This window comes from Lepisma saccharinum, chromosome 16 (genome assembly GCF_977018435.1).
Source record: "Lepisma saccharinum chromosome 16, izLepSacc3.1, whole genome shotgun sequence".
NCBI classification, from domain to species: domain Eukaryota; kingdom Metazoa; phylum Arthropoda; class Insecta; order Zygentoma; family Lepismatidae; genus Lepisma; species Lepisma saccharinum.
The window spans coordinates 63,945,063-63,966,887 of NC_139244.1; the positions used below are offsets into that span (position 1 = coordinate 63,945,063).

Below are 21,825 nucleotides of genomic sequence, written 5' to 3' on the forward strand. Positions count from 1 at the left end.
TTCACACAAAGTATTTTAAGTTTTATGGAGAAAAATAAATTTACCACAAATTATTTAATGCATTGCCAAAAATTTACGTTGACCGATTTTCGATTAATGAAGATGAAGAACTTGCTAAACGGACCGTGCCAGGAAATTTAAATATATTAGTTATGCTAGCAAATGCACCTCACGAAAATGAATCCACGATACAAGGGAGGGGAAAAAAGACTAAGAAGTGAAGAAAAATGCAAAATAAAAATAATGTTTTTTGAATCTAACTTATGGGAAATAGACTGATATCATCAGGTTTAGCATTGTCGTAAACTTCCTAGCCTTAGTTATGAGCCAACAAACATAACCACTATGGTACGTCTCTCAGACCGCTCGCCGGCCATATTGAAATAAAATTCAATAATTTCGATAGCACCCCAACTGAAAGGTATGGTAAAGGGTCCATGGTAGTAAAGCCTATATTTTATCACAGACATCTGGAAGAGGACAGAGAAAGCAAACCCCACGAAAATTTACTCGTAAGGTCTAGAAGGATTTAAAAAGGGATGCAATTTTGCAGAATACTGATTATCATAACGGTTTCTAGAAAGCAAACGATATTTCAAAAACAACTGTGCCTCCGGGGACCAAAAGTCCAACACGGCCTCAAGAAGTGATATGATGAAGTTGACTAGACACAAGAATAATTTAGGAACAAATTTAACTTCAACCAACAACAGTACAAGTTTAAAACTTTGAATATGTATGTACACTATTTACAAAACTTATTAAAATTTGAAACTTCTCTCACAAATATACATATATAATATTTGAACTCAACGTTGGTTTTTCAAAATTCTTATTGTCGTGGCTCACGTCAGATCTTAATCTGGGATTCCCAAGTTATGGACGTACACGAGTATCATCGAGCCTTTCGCTTCCTAGATCGCATAGGCGTAACTTAGCTTGGACAAGGGGGTGCACTTGACACAACAAAATTTTCATGTTATTAAATTTAAATATTGCGTATTAACCTCTTGGGATCTGAGGAGCAAAGTAATGAAGAATATTTTTTTATGATTTAGCAAATGTAACAGTTATTTGTCAAACTAATGGAATAGAAAACTTATCGATTATGTTCCCTAAATTTAAGTCCGAAGGTTGATTCTGCCCGTCCAAAGTTAGACTTCCAGTTTCATTCCCCCCCCCCCCACCAAGTTCCAAATTTGATTCTGCCCCTCCCAAGATAGGCCCTCAAGTTTCAATCTGCTCTCCAAAGTGAAGTCCCAAATTTGATTCTGCCCGTCCAAAGTTAAGCTTCAAGTTTCATTCCCCCCCAGAGTTTCCTTCAGCCCCCTCTCATCCCCAAAGTTACGCCAATGCTAGATCGTCACTTTCAGTCACCAGATTGCAAAGTAGAGGACACAATGCGTCACTAGAAGGAAGAGCCATTCTGTCCTGAGGCACGCGTCGCAGCCCGAGTGGGGGGCGGGGGACGTGGAGGTGACGGGGGTCACCCGCAGCACCGGCTTCTGCATCGTCGACTGGTGGAAGGAACCGCTGCCCTCAACGTCGCCGTCGTCGTCGTCCGCCGGAAGGGTCTCCCTGGTGCTCGACGGCCTGTACGACGCCTCCACCTCCATCGGCGACGAGGGCCTCTGTGTCGTCGCCGTCCTCAGCGACGACGCCGCCCCGTTGCAGAGGGCGCCGCTGCAGTAGCAGTAGTTGATGCCGTTCACCAGGAAGCACTCGTTCACCGCGATGTTCGCACACTTCCGAGCAACTTCTGTGCCTGCAGGGAAAAAAAGAGACTGTTAGCTCTAATAACCACATCTTTTGTCGAATATGAAGGTCCACGTTACTACTTATACTTACGCAGCTGTTCCAAAAATGTATACAAAAGTTATTAGGTATAATTTTAGCAGGAAAATACATGTGCTCTGTCACAGACGTATCTAGATTATTTTTTTGGGAGGCACACACAGGCTATGCTGTAAACATTTGATACACATCGCAACGCTGGAAATATATGTACTTTTTTCTGCATATTAACATCCCCTCACACACACAGTGTTTTTTTATTAGGAGAAAAGGTTCCGGTACTCTCCAAGCTGGAAACTACTAAAAAATATTTGTAGTATATGCTCATAAATGATCATCTATGAAAATGTGTGGGTACTGCGTTTCAAATCTGAGATATAATTCTTATTGCCACTCCTGAGTGCAATTTAAAAATATATTTCAAAAGTTTCCAGCACGTCACATTCAAGTGTGATATGAAAATCTGTACAACTTACATAAATATCATTATTGAATTCCTCATGTAATAGTGAATTAATATTTTTCCCCGAACACATTTGCCTATCATGATAGGTTACAACATAAAAGAAAGGAAAATATCAACGTTCACTCCCAATGTCTGGTGTGGAACATCTAACAATAACTATCCCCGGCCCCCTTTGCCTCCCCCATTCATTTTTTCTGGTGACGTCACTATCCCTTGATACCCCTTTCTACAGTTTTATTACCTTTCTTCTTCTTCTTCTCTCACAGCTTCTGGATTTCCAGAGATAATAATATAAATGAGAATTAAAAGAGTGCTGTACGATGTTCATATTAAAGCCTAGCTCTTGAAATTGAACTTGCAAATTAATTAAAATTTCTTTGTGATTAGAATACTTAGGAGTTTCCCTTAAACAGCATTCTTGATTCTCTATTGCCAAATAACATGTCCATCCTTTCCTCATTATCAGGCAAAAGAGAATCAAGAATTCCAAGCGGAGTAGGGACTGGTGTTGTGTGTTATTGAGAAAAATATATATACTGTACTCATCACGTGCAGACATGTTACACTGCGAGTAATTGTTAACTCTCATTCTATTACTTTTGTATTGTATTGTTAATGTGTTTAATTACAGTAAAAATGCCAGATAAGGCTACTTAAATAAACTTAATTGCACAAACGTGATGGAGGAAAATTTGGTTCATTTTGGATAAGTTCCCAAAAATATATAAAAATGGCATGGGAAAATAAAAACAGATTTTTTCATTGCATGACTGTTTTGTCAACGAAATTAGTTCGACGATGCTACCAATAGACAAAATTTTTATGTAATTAATGCATAGTAAAAATATGTGAATTGGAACGTCAGATTTCGTTCTTAGTATATCTCATTATATCTAATCCGCACAAACTTAATTTTCAATGCATTTGAATACACTTGTTATATCGATATAACTCATAAAATTACACGATTTATGCCCATGGTCACTTTCATACTAAAATAAATTTATTCATTTATTGAAATATGGTCAATTCGATATTATCAGTACAAGTAAAAGAAGCACAAACGAAACTTTAATTAAATTCCTGAGTACTTGATAATGCACCGATATTAGGTGGATTCCCAATTAACATTCCCAGTAAAAAGAGTTTCAGTGAATTAAATATGAATGAATACAGGAAGGGGGGATTTGCCGGACCGCACAAAAATGAGACGCTGAAGCTGCAGAATTGACAAAGATCATCGACTATTAAAATTCCTTAATATTGTGACAACAGCAAAACAACATGTGGAAGACCTTTTACTTGCTTCTTTCATGAAAAAGGTAGAAGCAAGGTGTTCTATCTAGCGTTTAAATAACTTCTTACATCATAACCCTATTTTAAGTACTGCATTTTAACCGGAGGAAGTCAAGTATGGTAGACTGCAAAGGAGACCGCACGAGGTTACGTAACAATGCTCGAATATAAAGAAGGGAATGTGAATATTTTGGATGCCAACAATTGGTCAACTGGAGGGATGTTGACTGTTAAAATCAACATCCTTGTTTCTCAGTTCGCGGACGCGGCTATTGTGGTTACCGTAATGTAGTGTCCGTTTCTTTTCCTTTCTTGCTTGTGCGATATTATTGTTGTGTGACGAAATGCCTAGTGCTAGTGCAAGTGGTGCTTGTAAACCAAATCGAAGTTTAATGAATAATTTTAATCATATGTGTCTATATTTTAATACACAGCACGCAAATAATGGAAGTGAAGTACCATGATAACACAACTGATAATCGGCAGGGCCCCAAACAAAGGATAGCGTAGGAGCCTAAATTTTGTATGAATGAATGGATGTATGATATAAAACCAGTCCAGTTACGAATGAAATACATGAATTCACATGAAATTTCAGACATTGTTGATTGCTGGGAAGTCGTTCTCTGAACTGTCACTTGCGTAATACTCCCATGATGTATTTAAGGGAAAGTGTGTAGCCAAGACCTGGATGGAACATCTTGAGAGAACAAACAATGAGATTACGTGACAGCGTAATCCGACGGACCGTGCGTTAATTGTGGATCCATTTAAAAAACAAAACAGGCTTTGTTTACCAAGAACAGCGCAGCACGTGACTTTGCATCCAAGGATTGATTTCACGGCAAACAAGATGCCCGAGGAGACGTGTCAATGGAAGGGAATGATCCTGCAATCGACTCCAAACTTACGGATAAAGCATGGGACAAAATAATTCTGAAGAAACGGAACCGTGACTGGCAAAAGATCGAACACAGCCTCCAGTCACGTGTATTGCATAGAGAGGAAAGAATAATACTTCATGAAGGATCACCTGATAGGAAAGGAAATGAGTGGGAAAAGATATCCTCTGAAAAAGTAAATTTGGGAAGCTTGAGTGGTGCAGGAGACTTGCAGTCAGTCACGTACCTGCAAAAGAGAAGGTTTTGAACGTACGGAGATGTTGACGTTTTGGAAATAATGCACAGAATTTTGGAGAGTTACACAAACCAGGAAGTATTTATTCTTAAACGTCAATAGCTCTTCACTCTACAATGGTTTCTGTATGCTTGCGATGTGATATTGTTATCACGTGCCAAGATGTTCTCCTGACAAAGATCTAATTTAGATTATTGAATATACTAGAAAAGAAGTATGAAGTGGTCCCTCGAGACCAGTAGTGCAGAAACGGAAGGTTCAGAGGTACATTGTAACTAACCTCCCACAATTTTTGGACGTACTGCACTCCTTGCAACCCCACCCCCTCCCTAAAATAATATGACATATATAAGATGCTGCAGTTCAAAGGATATTTTTATAGCCAAAAACATCAAATTTCATTGTCTACATTATCTTCCTATCCAAAAGAATTGAAACCACCATAAATCTGTTATACTGATCTTGCTCTCGAAAAAAAAAATGGATTTGAAAGCTATTTAAAATGAGTGTCAAAGGATGGATACATTTTAATTTTAAAAAGTCAAACTGTAAGTTAATGTCACTTTGTGTATAGCCGAGTGTACATTTCTAAAATATTGATTGATTGACTTGTTGTTTTAAGTCCACTTTATGCACAGTAAGGCTAATCGGGACTGGACCTACAGTTTAAAATGGGATCCGAATCACTATGTGACTCCACTGGGTATCGAACATGGGCAGTGCCGACTCGTGGCTTTTTTGATGTGTAAGAAGAAGTTATGGTAAACTGAGGAAGGTTTGAAAAATGCGTTCAATTACAGTCGCACAAATTGCTCGTACTATCCATTGCATTTAGAATGTTACCTGCAGACCCACGCACAAGGTAGGGCAAGGGCTCTTGATGATTTTTTTTTTAATTTGAACCTATAAAAACCAACTAAAATTCATGACGATATTTCAGATTTTGCAAGAATTTCGATTTTGTCCCCTCTCCCTGTCGTGTGGATTGAGGATAATAAAGTGCTGCTTAAACTTTGACATTATGCTAAATGCTTCTAAATTGTGCTAGGATTTATTGTTAATTACTTTTTTCGGATAACCACAGTTTGAAGTTCAATTATGCATATATTTTTCGAATTTTGAACTTGCGTTACTTATCATTCACTAAACAAAATTGTGTAGAATGGCTCAACAAACGAGATGGGCTCAGCATAGAACTTGAAACGGTTTGAGAAAATGGTTTGTTTACCTCCAACCTTCTATAGATTTACTGCCGTAAAATCTCCTCAGGAACAAAATCGACAGGATAGAGAAAAGATAGAGGATGATGGATCGTCGCATGGTTGTAATAAAAAAGCGTGTCGTTGTGTATGCATACTCCCTTTTGTTTGAAACAAGTCCGCTGGTGAAGTATAAATAAGATTTGGACGTAATTTTATTTCAATTTCCTGAAAACGTATTCCTTTGAATTCGATTTCCCTCTCCCAGGGACTCGCGTTTGCAGTTTATACTAGATTTAACCATTATGCCAAAAGCAGGATGCTAGGGGCCAACGAAGATCAAACTGTGCTATGTTTAGTTCCATTTTGATGAGGTTGGCACCACTGATGTAGGCACCCCTCGATGCTTCCTCGCTGGATCTTTTAAAAACAGCAACTTTCCCCCCTGCCAAGTGCTCGAAAAATTTACCTCAAAGCTAGGCGCCAGCTCTGAAAATCAGGTTCCAGGAAAACACCTACTAGCAATTGTGCATACTACAGTATGTTTCAAAAGTCGTTCAATCCGAACTTTGAAAATCTATATCAGAAATCGTTAAGAGATATTTTCACCGGGTTTTCTGCACTAAACTAATCCTGCAGGCTATCACTGGGTTAATAAATTTATGTTAGCATTTATCTACATAAAATCAATTACATTATTTAAAAAAAAAACACTGTTAATTTGCTGAAAACATCTGAGAACTGCTTTTCAACAATAAATACCAACTCTTGAAAAATTTGAGGGGGTCATTTGTTGGTGTTTGACTGGTTGTATAACAGTTGCTTTGTGAGGTACAGCAGAAGCAGAGCATTTTTATTGGAAAACCTCTTGCACATGAGTGTAAGAATGAGTAGTAAAATACTCTTCAGCAATGCACACGCTCTGCTCCAATGCATATGCCATGATGAATCAATTAATAACACAGGCACAGTAGCGACGAAAGTGAGTGAAGAGAATTCAATGCAACCAGGGGCAGCCTAGGATTCTCTCAAGAGTCCAATTTCAGCACAAAATCTTGATTTACGATTTTTCACGTAAATGTATAGACACATGCTGCATGTGACTGTTGGCAATATTTCGACCTGCTAGTGTTGCCATATACGGAGATATGTCTAAAAATGGCACTTTTCACTCAACCCATAAAATCGCCAGTCAAAAATTCATCAAATGTTGCACATGACCAATATTGGTCGCAAATGACAGACTGATATGGCATCAGTCATCAAATGTCTAATTATGACCCTTCGATAATTTCTTATATATTTTTCTTACTCAGAAGTTCATTTCTGGAAAAAAAATTGAATGCTGCTTTCCGTCAGTTATTAATTTATATAATTTTCTGTACGGAGTGAACTGATAATTTTAAGCATTGAAAAATATCTCGATGGATGAGGCTTTATAATGCAGAAAACCCGGTGTAAATATCTCTTTTCATAATGTACATTTCCGAAGTTTGGGTTGTGCGATTTTTGAAACACTCTGTATAAGATGCTGAGCATCACGGTATTCAAAACTTCGCTAAATTATTTGAGAAAGCAGGAAATGGGGTGTTGGGGGACAAAGGGTAACAAATTGTTACTAACTCTATGGAATGTTCACAACGTTGATAAAAGAAACAAAAACATTTGCTAACTTACGTTGTACTGCAATTTGAACTTAGAATCATCAAAACTTCATACATATTACAGCAAAAGATCACAGTCGCCAGGCTGAAATTTTTAGTCGCCATGGCGACCTGGCGGCCGGGATTTTTCGAGCCCTGCCCCTGTCCCTTTTCCACTCCTCACCCATCTGTCTGTAGGATGACCGCTGATGTTCCTTGGCGAGCGGCAGCCAAGCCTGCGTGTCCATCCTCTTTGCGCTGCGGCTGGCAGGAGCCGAGCGTCACCAGTCAACTCTTGACAGTAGCTAACCTAGTTAATTGTACGTACATTGAACTCATAATTTTATAACGCGCATTATTATTAAACTCCTAAAAAGTAGAGAACTGGAAGCAAGTTTAAATGAACTGTAGGAAGTTCCTCACTTCCTACATGGAGGAATCGCCCCTGAACCCCTTGATTACAAGGCGACGACGATACAACTGAGCCATTTCTAAAATATTGTTTACATTATTCAAACTATATTTGTTTTTAATGTAATTTTTGGGAAGAAGTTTCAGGAAATTAACATGTAACAGATAAAAGTAGAAAATTCAGCGGAAATTTTAAAGTACAGAAAACTGTTGTATCAAATCGATGAAAATGTTCAACATTCGAAATTGAAAAAGTAAATATAAAACTGCCGAATTTTGCCAAATTTAGTGATATGTTCGCCCAAATAATCCGCTACTTAATTATTGTGTGATACTGGAGTTTGGAGAAATAGCACGTGACTGTTCTTGCAGTTTTTTGATACGATTCTCCGAAGTTGGAAATACGCTGGTTTTCCTATCCTCGCATCTCCCAAAACAGACAAAACCAAATGCCATTTCTCTTTGCGATTCGAAGACGACTAATGCCCACAAACACCAATGGCTGTCAAGAAACAATGTGTTTATACGTATTTTCACTACTATAGAACTACAGGAAAAACTATAATAATTGTGTGATTTTACTACTATTCCAATATATGAAAAAAAATATAAATAATAACCTTTATATTATGCTATTGTAAGGAGAATTCAATATATTTTCCTCGTTTAATGCATAAATAAATATATTGAAGGTATCATCATTTTATCAGAAATTTTAATTGTATATAATTCTGCATAAAATTCAACCGAAACTCTCGTATTCACTTCCTCAAGAGAAAAAATTGCCTCTCCTATTTTAGTTCAGGTGCGGGACGACTGACACGACGTCGGAATCGTTTTTTAAAATTCCGGTTGAGTTTCAGTCGCGATCCCTGTTGCCAACGCTGATTACATGTAGGTAGGAAGATGACGGGTGGGGGGTGGGGTGGGGGCAGAGGACAGCGCTGTCGTTGCCTCTAGTGCGCTCGAATTATGGCAAGTTAAAAAGTTATCATTTCCTTACCTTGTATTAGTCCGTCCTCCTTCTCCTTCAGTTAGAAGCACCAAAAGGGAATTTTGATCTTCCACTTTTACTTATGGGTAATTTTCAGTGTTTTTTGTAGTTTTTATTGCTTTCTGATCATTTTCGAGATTTCTAAAATGCATTTTCCTCCTTATATAGATCTTCCAAATTTGAACTCAAATGTGTAGAGAGAAACCAGGCTTAAAAATGCGATAATTACGTCAGAAAACCTTAAAGTATTTTGTAGCCTATGTAATCTACAAAAGTACAATAGATTTTGGGTAAATTTTTACATTTAGCTTCAGTAGTTTACACCTCCAAAAATCAGGTTGTGACGAATTATTCAAGTACCATCACAAGTATCGAAAATCTTATGCTTTTTATGAAAAATTCAAGTTCACATTTTTTTAATATCTAAAGTAACTTTACATAGTTAGTCGTACTCTGAAAACACTTTTTTGAAACGCGTGCTGAATGGTTAATTTCTAAAGTGTTTGCAACAAAGAAAATGGGTTTATTGATGGAAAGTTGTGTTCGCACAGGGGAAGCCTTGGATGCCTGGCCACTTCCTAAATTGCCTTCTACAAATCGGCCTGCACTTATCCCTCTCCCGAGCACAGCCTCGATTGCTAATGCAATCTTCTTCAACTCAAAATAATTATTTGTTTATTTACATTTATACATAACAAGAACATTACAGTAGCAATCGAAGTCACATCCACATGGAAAAGAAATGCAAACCAATTTATGGAGGGGCTCTGTGCAATTAATAAACTGATAATGGTTCAATAAGAGCAAATAGTAATTATGAAAAGTTGCTATTATTTATTTAATGAGAGGGATTCAGCTGATATTACCTGATACCCTTTTGTAGTATTATATTACATAAATTAAGAGTATTTGAAAATAAAATTCTTAGAAATTATTTGGGATGAGGAGACAGTTGAGTGGAGAAGGCTACATAATTTAGAAATGCATAATTTGTATTCATGTCCAGATATTATTAGAATAAATAAATCAAGAAGACTTAGGTGGGCAGGCCATGTGGCTCGAATGGGAGAGGAAAGAAGAGTTTACAGGATTCTTGTTCGGAAACCTGAGGGTAAGAGGCCTGTAGGAAGGCCAAGACGAAGATGGAGGGACAACGTTGAGATCGACCTAAAGGATGTCGTTAAGTACGGAAAAGATTGGATTGATCTTACCCAGGATAGGGACAGATGAAACGCTTGTGTTGCTGCAGCCATAAACCTTCGGGTTTAAGAAGGCTAGAGATTGATTGATTGATTTGCTTTATTTTACTTCGCTTCTTGTGTCACTTTTGGCTAATTTGCGAAGATGGGGATGAGTGATGATAAGATGAAATTTATGAATGGACACTTACAAACATCCATGCCTAGGTCAGAATTCGAACCCGGGACCCGTGGCGTCGTAGCGCGATGTGCTAACCACTCCGACATGGGGTCCGGCAAGAAGGCTAGAGAGTTAGTTAGTTGTATTACATTTGTTAGAGCTGGTTGTTCTGTACCGATATCGATTTTCAATTGTTTACTTTCATTCTTGAAGTAATATAGTGTGTCCTGTTGAAAATATACCAGTAAGGAATTTGAATAACTCGGCAACCGTTGGTGATAGAAATGTCCGGTTACATTTATTTGGAAGTGGGAATCATAGAATTTTATGATAAGGAAAAGAAAATTGCAGCACTCATCTCACTAGATCTCAATGTGAGCTCCTTTGGTGACTCGAAAAGCATTAAGTCGGTACTCAACCTCAATCCATACGTTGAGAAACGTTTGACGTGTCACAGACGCACATGCATTGATAATTGTTTCTCATAGATCGTCCAACCCTTGCACAGGTGTTCGGGTAGACAACAAGTGATAACGAATACCTAAGTAGACTATAAAGTTACAATTTGATGTTCATATATCTTGTAGTAGTTTCTGTGAAAAAGGAACATGAAGTTACAACAATTAGGCTAACATTGTCGAGATAGGAAATTGAAACTCCCCTTAAGGAACTCTCAAATAAATTAGTCTGCGCAATCTTATGGTTGTGCTGTCGAATGCCATAACTTAATCATGAAGCGAGCAGACGGGTCTGGTGCGAGGCACATCCAGCTGCTAACAGTCGCTAAAACTAATTGTTAATTGCTCTAAACCTGACGCTCCTAACCTACAATTCCGCTTAGTTCTGATAATGCACATGTTGTTAGGTTAGGAGAGCCAGGTTTAGAGCAATTAACAATTAGTTTTAGCGACTGTCAGCAGCTGGATGTGCCTCGCACCAGACCCGCGAGCCACCAGTGCCTTACCGTTGATCTGCGTGAGGCAACCCTTGTCCTCGGGCGCTGGGCAGCTCCTCTGGAAGGGGGCGCTGCCGTCGAAGGCGTCGCAGGGCTTGAGGGGCGCCGGGAACATCTGCTCCATCTCCTCCACCACCGACCCATCGCTAGGGACGCACACGTAGCATTTCTCTGCCGCACCTGAAAACATTTCAACTCTATTTTAATCTCCGGGAGGGAGCCACAGCAGAAAATAAACACACCAGGACGGGGCAGCAGCAATTCATATCTCACCCTAGCAACCGTTTAAATGAATGCGAGCCAAGAGGGGAATTATTGCGGTTCCAGCTATGGGCGTCGCCAGTAAATTTTGTAGGAGTTCAGCTGCTGAAAAAGCATTTCAGGAAATTATTTTTGGTAAGAAAATAGGGCGAAATAAAGATATTAACCCTATTTTCTGCAAATAATAAATCAATTCCAAAGGAAGTGGCCCTACTACGGCATGTTTTAAGGTAAATTCCCACAATCTTAAAGAGAATAGTAAATTATTATTACCGGGTCTGAAGCATAAAAACAGCATGTATCTTCTTTTTCTTACCAAGGCTTATGAGTGATACATAGCAAGCTAAATATTTAATAATTGTTTTACTACCGTATATACACTGCCTGACAAAAAAAGTTAAGCACCCAGAAGGAGTGGTTGGACGTGAATGAAACTACATATGCTGAAAGTCCATGTACCTTTATTGAACTGATTACAATATAGGATGCAAGTGTCAAGCCCGTTGGCAGTTACAGGTGGAATGGTGGCGCCAGGTCAGTAGGGTGTCGCACCCCCTCTGGCCGCAATGCATGCCCTTATGCGGTTCGGAATAGTGTCAAACAGCCTTTGGATCCTCTCCTGAGGCACGTTCGTCCACAGGTGTTGCAGCTGTCCCTCCAGATCCCGCAGGTTGGCACTAGGACGGAGTCCCCGTCCAATGTCATCCCACACATATTCAATGATGGAGAGGTCCGGGGATCGTGCTGGCCACGGGAGGACCTCAACATGCTCTAGGCAGTCCATAGACACATGGGCTGTGTGTGGGCGTGCATTATCTTGTTGGAACACTGTCCCAGGGTGCTGTGCCATAAGGGGTAGGACGTGTGGACGCAGAATGTCTGTGACGTATCGCTGTGCCGTCAAAGTCTGCCGAAGCACTATTAGAGGTGACCTGAACGCATATCCAATGGCTCCCCACACCATGATGTCAGGGGTCACACCTGTGTGTCTCTCCACAATGTAGGCAGGATGTGCCCTCTGCCCTCGACGCCGCCACACCCGCACACGATGGTCATCGGAGGTCATGGAGAAGCGGGACTCATCACTGAACATGATGCGACGCCATTCGTCCTCTGTCCATGCCTCCCGAGCACGGCACCACACCAACCGCAGGTGTCGGTGTTGTGGTGTCAACGGCAACCGGCGCATGGGGCGGTAGGACCCGAATCCGGCGGATGCGAGTCGTCGAGACACCGTGCGGGAACTCACAGGATGTTGTAGAGTGTCCAGTACATGTTATCGGATGACAGGTGCCGAAGTTGTGGGATCCCGCACTGCTTGGAGCGCCATACGACGGTCCTCCCTCGGGGTGGTGTTTCTTGGTCGACCTGAACCTGCACGACGTGCATGGGTGCCCTCATGTACCCATTGATTCCAACATCGGGCCACTGTGTCATCTGAATGGCCCACATGCCTGGCAATTGCCCGATACGACCAACCCGCCTCATGCAGTCCCACAATGCGGCCTCTGTCAAATGCTGTCAATTGCTGGATCGGCTGTCTAACGCGTCTGCGAGGCATCGCCGGTGCTTCGTTTTCCTCTCTGAACTTCGTGCTGCACTGTCTGACTCACAGCAGGTGACTGGTCCCACCTTATCAGCAACAGGAGGTGACGTCACAAATGCCCTCTGGTGGGCGTTCTACACATTACAGATCCTTGTACATCTAATCATTTACTCACACATCAATTGTATGCAGGTATACCGAAATGGGGTAATCTTCGACCACTCCATCTGGGTGCTTCACTTTTTTCGTCAGCCAGTGTAGATGATAGGAAGGATAATCGTTGAAAATCAGGAAGAGGAAACTTAGTAATATAAAAGATGTCATTACTCCCAGACAGTGGCGGCGATTAGGGGGCGATGGGGGCAGTTGCCTCCCTACTTTTTGCCACTTTTGCCCCCACACTATGCTAATTTTTTTCTACAAAGGGAAATATACTGTGTTTGCCCCCCCCCCCCCAGTTTTGTCACCTAGACCCCCCGGTTTTGGAACCCAATCACCGCCACTGCTCACAGACAGTTATAAGCAAATATCGCATAAAAAGGTGATTAAACAAAGATTCTTCTAACAAAATATGTTGCCTCTCTATCTCAAAAAGTCACTTAACACCCTCGGTACAAGACCACTGCAGAGTGCAACATGGAAATGGTGATGATCAATCGTTGCCAGCCAAGGGGGAACCACATTGACGCCACCCACATGGTCGGTGGCCATCTTGATGTCCGCCATCTTGAATTCAACTTCAGAATTTTAAATGGGAAGGGGGTGATATGATATATCAAATCAGGCTAGAATTTCACGAGAAATGCAATGGTGAAGGTTTTTTCGACGTATCTTTAACCAGTAAAAGTTATGACTGAATTCTTGTACCAATTTGCTCCTTTTCGAGGTGTTAAAGAAAGGCCTTAAAATTTGTTTAGCGCATCGGTAATGTATCAAGATCAAAGTGATGTCTAGGGAGAGAAGTTCGCATGCTATTACACACGATTTTAATTGGATACATCCACGAAGAGCTGCGCATTATGGATGGTTGTCGCGAACAATTTACAGTGCGACGCTTCCATTGAATTAAAAGTCCTTCACAGTGACAAGGCTAATGTTTATGTTCATAAGGAAGTTCATAAACAGAACATGCGACCCTTGTCATCTGATAACTAACTTTGGACAGAAACTGCTTCACAACGTTCCCATAGTGTTCTGGTGTTCCTCCCTATTGAAAACAACTCTGTAAAAAGTACCTTCTTCCATAAGCAAGGATGAAAAAACCTGTTTATTTAACAAATCCAAGTAGCCCTAAGCATTTAAGGTTCCGTTGATGGAAAATTGACTAACCAATCGTGTTCCACACAGCACGCCACACCATGAACTTACCAGCACTAACCATTCAGCTTTGATCTGTCGAAAATGGGTTATCAGATAAAAAGCATAGAATATTCTGTTTATGAACTTCCTTATCAACATAAACATTAGCCTTGTCACTGTGAAGGACTTTTCATTTAATGGAAGCATCACACTGTAATTGTTCGCGACAACCATTCATAATGAGCATCTCTTCGTGGATGTATCTAATTAAAATCGTGTGCAATAGCATGCGAACTTCTCTCCCAGGACAAATTTTAAGGCATTTTTTTAACACCTCGAAAAGGAGCAAATTGGTACAAGAATTCAGTCATAACTTTTTACTGGTTAAAGGTACATAAAAAAAACCTTCACCATTGCATTTCTCGTGAAATTCTAGCCTGATTTGATATATCATATCACCCCCTTCCCATTTAAAATTCTGAAGTTGAATTCAAGATGGCGGACATCAAGATGGCCGCCGACCATGCGGGTGGCGTCAATGTGGTTCCCCCTTGGCTGGCAACGATTGGTCATCACCATTTCCACGTTGTGCGCTGCAGTGGTCTTGTACCGAGGGTGTTAAGTGACTTTTTGAGCCACCCTGTATAAGAAATGACCCTGTTAGAAGGTGGAAACGTTACTTTTTTAGTGTATATTTTTTATACAATAAATTTTGCCTTGGTCAGCATTTTAATGTTTTGGAAACAAGGCTTAACAGTGTTAGCAGTATAAACGTTAAAACACAAGAAATGTAAATTATAGTGCTTAATTGGTAAAGACGCGAACGTGTGAATATTCTAATATCATTCTCGGGAAGTAGCGTGTAAGCATATCAACTATTTATGTCTTCAGTTGTGTCTGAGGGGTTGACAGGATGTGACATTGCTTATATTCACATACAAACAGGCAGACCAATATGGATGCCTGATATTACATAAGATTCCCTTCTGTTCAAGCTTCGCCTTTCCAACCCTATTTTTACTTATATGGGAAGAATAGAATAATAATAAATAGCAATTTCATACCTTCTGCGCGTCATTCTAAGAATCGTGACGAAAGTACAAGTACTTTTTCAAGGAACCTGCGAGTTGTTCTTCTGTGTGAATATACATTGGGCATTTTTGGAATAAAATAATTCATAGTAAAGGAAGATAAGACGTGGCGTGGGGACAAAGGCAACAACAACAACAAAAGCGCGTTTGTTCCCAAAGAGAGAGCGTTGTCCAAACAATGGCTCCTCTTTTCCACATTCCTGGAATCTCCCATCCGTCGAGTAGGATTCCAAAGAAACAAAAATTGATTACAGGAAGCTGAAGAAGATCCCGTGGGATATCGCAGAGAATGAATGACAATATTCCGGCGTTGTTCAAGCAAAAAAATATGTACTCCCAAGCAAGGCAGCGCGTGTGGGTTGAAGAAATGCCTACTAATTTACGGAGTTATATGAACAAAGATTAAATGAATGCCCTTGTGTGGTGACCGTGTGAATTCCCACACCATGTAAACTATTGAAATCTCAGAAACGGTATTTATTTCAAACAACATTTATTACTTGGGGTGAAATGCATTCGTAGAAGTTGAGAAAAATAAATGTCACACGAATATATGGGAAAACAGAAATGCTGTGCTAGAATAGCTGGATAAAAATCAGAGCTGAAAAAAATCGGAAACTATGAGTGAAAGAAATTTCGGTTTTTCAAACGTTAGTTTCTTTGTTAGGGTTATTTTAACATTGCTGCTGAAAAAAGTTTCTCAAACTGTATAAAGAAAGAAAGAAAAAACCTAAAATGTCAACCTTCTGTTCGGTGTAGCTCATATTTTTTCTCCACAAAATTTGAGGTGGTCACGTGGAACTTCTGGCTGGCTTGAGATAAAATATTCAAAGTAGCTATTCGTTGTTGCCAATCATATTTCGAAAGAGTATAAACTGTTTTCTTTTGTGCCAATATTAACCGATAGCCACTGTAACAATTTTTATATTGTTTTTTGAAGTAAAAAGACACTAACATTTTCAAATGTGTTAGAATATGCCTTTCCCTGTGATTTTTTTTTTCTTTTTGCAGGTAACAGTTAAGACCACTTTTCTACGTCTCTTTTCAACTTCTTATAAAACGGTCTATAACACACACAATATAAATGCAAGAGCAAACTTCCCGATACACTGGGACTTCCTTGCTCGACAGATAGTTAACATTGATTTAGGAGATAGACAATCGCCAGTGTTCGCTAACAGGTTTCAACCTGTGAGTTCCATTTTTGGGGGCAACAGTTCAGTCCCCTTGAAAATGGAGCATGCGGTGACTTCTTCGTCGCCGTGATTTAAAAGTTGCAGTGCGCACATTCCGACATCAAAGCGTATGTTCTATTCCGGCGATGAAAAAAAATGTTGCTCAACCAGAGCAACTTTTAAACGCTAGGGCGCGCTAAGCCTAAGTTAAACCACACAAGCGTCCCTCTCCATATCTCCCAGACTCGAGCCAACATACCCCACATAACGATTTCCATTTGAAACATTAATGGATATGTACGTTAAATATTTCGAAAATTATAAACTATCCGTAAGGAGGCTCTCGTTCTGCTTGTCCACACAAGTAATAAAACCCGTCATCAACCTCTTCCACATGTCTTTTACGAGTCGTTGAAAGAGTCTCTCCACTAAACTCTCAATTTTCTTCACTGCCTTAGTCTCGAACTTGTCTTTTAGCATTCTCCTCACTATTACTTGCTCTTCTTTGTATTTGATTCATGAATTTTCTTGAATAGTCTTTTCTCATTTATTCTCTTTGCATAGAGAAGCTGTAAAAGACAATAAAAATAAAACAAAATATATTCTCTTCTTTTTGTGGTATATTGACGATATGTGTGTTTGAGAATAGCTAGTAAGATCAGTGGACGTATCCTCACAAAACAATCTACGCCCCGCCAAGAAAAAGAATTATGGAAAATAGATAGCCACGTCCCCAACAAAAGCTGATGTCCTCGTGCCATCGTTCGAAAAAAATGACTATTATATATTGATATAACTTAATATAATATAAATATAAAATATTTTGTATTAAGTTTCGAACTCCTGAGAATTTTTGTGTACCGATCGTCCGTCACTCTTGCTTCTAATGTTTTTCTCTTGGCGAGAAAGTTAAGATGCTCTTACAGGCTGTTTCATTATATTTCTTTGTTTGATATGTTCATATTCTGTTACTGCAATATATGTAATATATTATTAAGGTACTGAATTCCAGTCCTTGGCTTGGAATCCTGAAAATAACGGCTTTAACCTTTACAGGACTATAAACTTCGAACTGCTTAAATCTACTCAAATATAAATAACATCGGAAGACAAACAGATGAGTTACTACTGTCCAAACAATAGTGTCTGGATTTGTCTTTTCTGTAATGAATGGGAATGAGTTATTGGTTTTAGTTTTATCTCTGTAATAATTGTATTCTATTTGTGGTTTTAGATTTAACTCTGTACCTTCAATACATTAATTGTTTACATTATAAGTATGAATGCTTTAATTTTATTTTTTTAATTTTATTTTTTCTACTGCTACAATAATTTTCAAGAAGTGTAAAGTGTCAATTGTAATATATTTTTCTTTTAAGGGTTTGTTGTAAGAACGGACCGCGAGGCCGAAACACGCCCTCTCAATAAAGACGATATTATTATTATTATTATTATTATTAGTTAAATTAACCAGGTCCTACAGCATGAGTTGGTAAAGTACCTCAAACAAGCTTTGTGTGCTAATCGTATACGGTATATCGAACCATTATTACAAGCTCCAATGTATATGCAACACTTTTAAATGTGATTGATTTGATTGGTTTTACTTCGCTTTTCTGCCACTTTAGGCTAATCGCGAAGATGCACTTGAGTGATGATATGATGAAATTGATGAAGGGACAATCGCAAAGAACACCCATGTCTAGACCGGGATTCGAAAATATACAAACGAGTATGTTTGCATAATAGCAGCATGTTTTATTACTTCGATAGAAGAGAAGAGTAGGTGAAACGAAACTCAAAACTTATCCTTTTCCACCTAATTTCCAACATCTTCTTTAGAGAGAGCAAACATCAGATTCTGTTATTGAACTTGCTATTTTTTGTCCTTCCCCTTTGTTCTCTGAAGAAGACATGTTGTCTGGTGTTTTCCTCCGAAGCGTGACCGAGGGAAGTAATCAAAGAGCTTAAAGCCTGTTTATCTTATCCAAGTTGCGTGAGTCCTATAGAAGCTGCTGCAGTTTCATGCTCAGCTGGCAGTACACTGCTTCTCTCGGAGTTATCAGAAGGGAACGGATTTTTATGTATAGTAAAAATGTGCTAAATATGTAAATAGATATTTAGTTATTTTCACCAAAAATATGGAGTTAAATATGGACTTCAAATTGTAAAAAATATCTCTTTAATAAGATAAGATACTACACGAGCTACATAAAATACAGTCTCTGCATTGTGACTATTACCGTGATTGTCTTGAAGAGAAACCAGAAGTGAACAGTGGCGCAACCACAGGGGGGCAGGGGGCATTGAACCCCCCCCAACCATGGTCGGAAATGAGTTCAAGGGGGGCAAGGGAGGCAAGGGGGCAAGGGGGGCAATTACCGCCCAGAACTTCAAATTTTATGCAAATGAAAATGCTTTTCGTAAAATTTTCTTTCTCGCGTCGCTCGCAATGCTTTTCCTGGTCTTATCAAGTTCAGAACCGTAGCTAGGGAACGGCGGGAGACGGCTTTGAATGCCGAACGATCCAAATGAAAAAATGTTGTAAAATTGATTGATTGATTTCTGTTTATTTAAAGTCTACTTTATGCACATAAATACTAATTGAACCCGGGACCCCTTGATCGCAAGGCGACGATGTTACCACTACACCATTGGGGAGACACAAAAGTTGTAAATGATATAATAACATGGCGTTCCGTGAAATTATTTGCGCCCTATTAAATTAACATTGATTTCAGCCTGTAAAAAATTGGATCCAATTTATATTAGTTCGCTGTAATACATTGTAAATGATTGTAAAATATTGAGGATTATTTATCCACTGTTTTAATATAAATTGCCAAAGAAATCACCAGACAGATAAATAAGACTTGTCTGAATTCATTTTTGTTTTAAATGCATTAACAATTGTTTAGAGGAAAGGGAGCGTGCACATTTGAGAGACAGTTTATGTAATTTTTGTTGGTGGTTTATTGTGAGATGGATGAATTGGTTGTGTAATGTATTTAAATAATATATATTGTATATAAGATTTGTTAAAGAAACTTTGAATACGTACACAATTTAGTGTCCACGTCCCTCCACGTTGCATATATGTGAAACATATATCGTGCATGAAAGTTATGTTAATGTAAAAAATAATTATATTTGGAATGCATTTATCAAGCATTTTCTGTCTTTCAAAAATAGTTTATGTGCTTGTTTTCCATTATTAATGTGAAATTGAACGTGTTAAAAAAATAATTCAAATCGTTTGTTCGAACACAAATGCTTTAGCACAAACTTCAAGCCCCTTTTTGCGAAATTTAAGAGGATAATAACGTCTTTGATACTACCACTACTAATAGGAATAATAATGTTGGTCCTGGGTTCGAATCTCGGCTTGGGCACGGATGCTTGCGAATATCATTCATCATTTTCATCATGCCATCACTCATCACCATCTTCAGAAATTAGCCAAAAGTAGCACAAGAAGGGAGGTAAAATAAAGCAAATCAATAATAATAATAATAATAATAATAATAATAATAATAATAATAATAATAATAATGTTATAATAACATTATTAGTAACATTATTATTAACATTATTTTATTAACATTATTATTATCATTGGTACGTTTATCCTGGTACTTGCCCCCCCCCCCAGACAAAAATTCGTGGTTGCGCCTCTGGAAGTGAATCCCGTAGGTGTGCCACAAAATTGTTTCTTCTGGCTATGCTGTCAGACGTGCAACTATAGTAGCGAGGATGGGGTTAGCAACGGGCTGCTCGACTTGGGACTCTCTTCCAACGTTGCCAAAATAACGTTTGAAACAATCAGGAGCCGATGCTTGAGCCCTCATTCTCTATTGTTTTCCAACAATTGTTAATAAAAAAGGAATCTCAAGTGTTTTAAATACCAAAAGCAAACAGTTGGGTGATGTTTAATTAAATTCATATATATATATATATTTATTTTCGGATGAGAGAAAACTTGTAATTAACGCAATTGGAGAGTATAGAAAAGGTCGTACTTTCTTTTGTTTAACGTCGCTTCGTACTTTTCAGTTATTCGCAAGAAATTCTCCCCACTCTTTCGGTCACACGGGGACATTTAGTTATTGTGCGAACATGGAGTATATGTTGAGAAACGTTCTGAAATATGGAAATAACATGTAAAAATAACTAAAATATCTAAAATATGAGCCATGTTTTCAGCTTCATATATAAATATGTATTTACATATCCGTTGCCTGGTTATCAGTTACGAAATATCCAAGGACGGTTTAAACGGAGCGCTGCTCTCAAGGGAGCGTCAAACTGGCGCGTCACTCTTGATTAGCGCCAAAATCTTATTTATGATTATATAAGCGTGGCTATTTCTTTATTTGAGTTTATATTCAAGTCCAATTTATGCACAGAGAAGCTACTCGGAACTGGACCTACAGCTTAAAGTGGGATCCGAACCACACCAATTTGTTTTAAAAAGAGCTGGATTTTTTGTTAACAAGTATTAATTGAAGTAACACTGCATAACATAATAATCCTGCCCTTGTCTACCTTAAGTCCCTTTGATTGTGTAAAGAACGTTCTTTCTGCAGATTTTCTTAACGTACGTAAGATGAAGTAATATTATAATCTTGGTTCGTTTTCTCTTAACAGATCCAGAAAGTAATTTATCAGTACAATGTTAAATTTCCGATTTTGCCCTGTTCGCATCGAGCACAGTCAGTGTTCGAAGTTAGGGGCCGCGCTCCCCCCCCCCCTCCCCAAACTAGGAAATTTTACTCAAAGCTTGTTCGTAATTAGCACCAAGGTTCGCGCAAACATACCTTAACTATTTCCATAGCAAGAGCTTAGCACAAAAAGTACGTTCAGACCTTTAAGTAAAGTTAGAATTAAGAGTTTATGCATTCATGAAAAAGATCCAATATTGATTTCTTATTGTTACTAACACTGATTGTACAAAGAACTGCAATTTGGAAACTGAAGTAAGTTTTAAACTTTAAAAAGTTAGTAAACTATTTTTTTTTTTGTTACACTAGGCACTTTATAAAGAAAAGTTATATTGAAAATATACAGACAATTTATTGGTACGGAAAGACCCTTGCGTCGTAGAAAATAGGATGAGGAATATTTAGGTTAGGAAACATGAAACATGTACTATGCAAGCATGCATACGTACAGTTAATTCCCCTTGCATAGTATAGCCTC

General features: G+C 38.8%; 1 protein-coding gene across 1 annotated transcript in view; it reads right to left on the reverse strand.

Annotated features, from left to right (window-relative positions):
* Positions 1-1,310: 1,310 nt before the first annotated feature.
* Positions 1,311-21,825, reverse strand: part of LOC146000610 (uncharacterized) — a 148,936-nt gene continuing 128,421 nt past the window's right edge. The window contains exons 2-3 of the mRNA XM_083138365.1: positions 11,264-11,434; positions 1,311-1,765 (exon numbers count right to left, since the gene is read on the reverse strand). Of these exons, the coding sequence (XP_082994491.1) occupies positions 1,374-1,765; positions 11,264-11,434 (563 nt within the window). The 3' untranslated portion in view covers positions 1,311-1,373. The remainder of the gene's footprint in view (positions 1,766-11,263; positions 11,435-21,825) is intronic.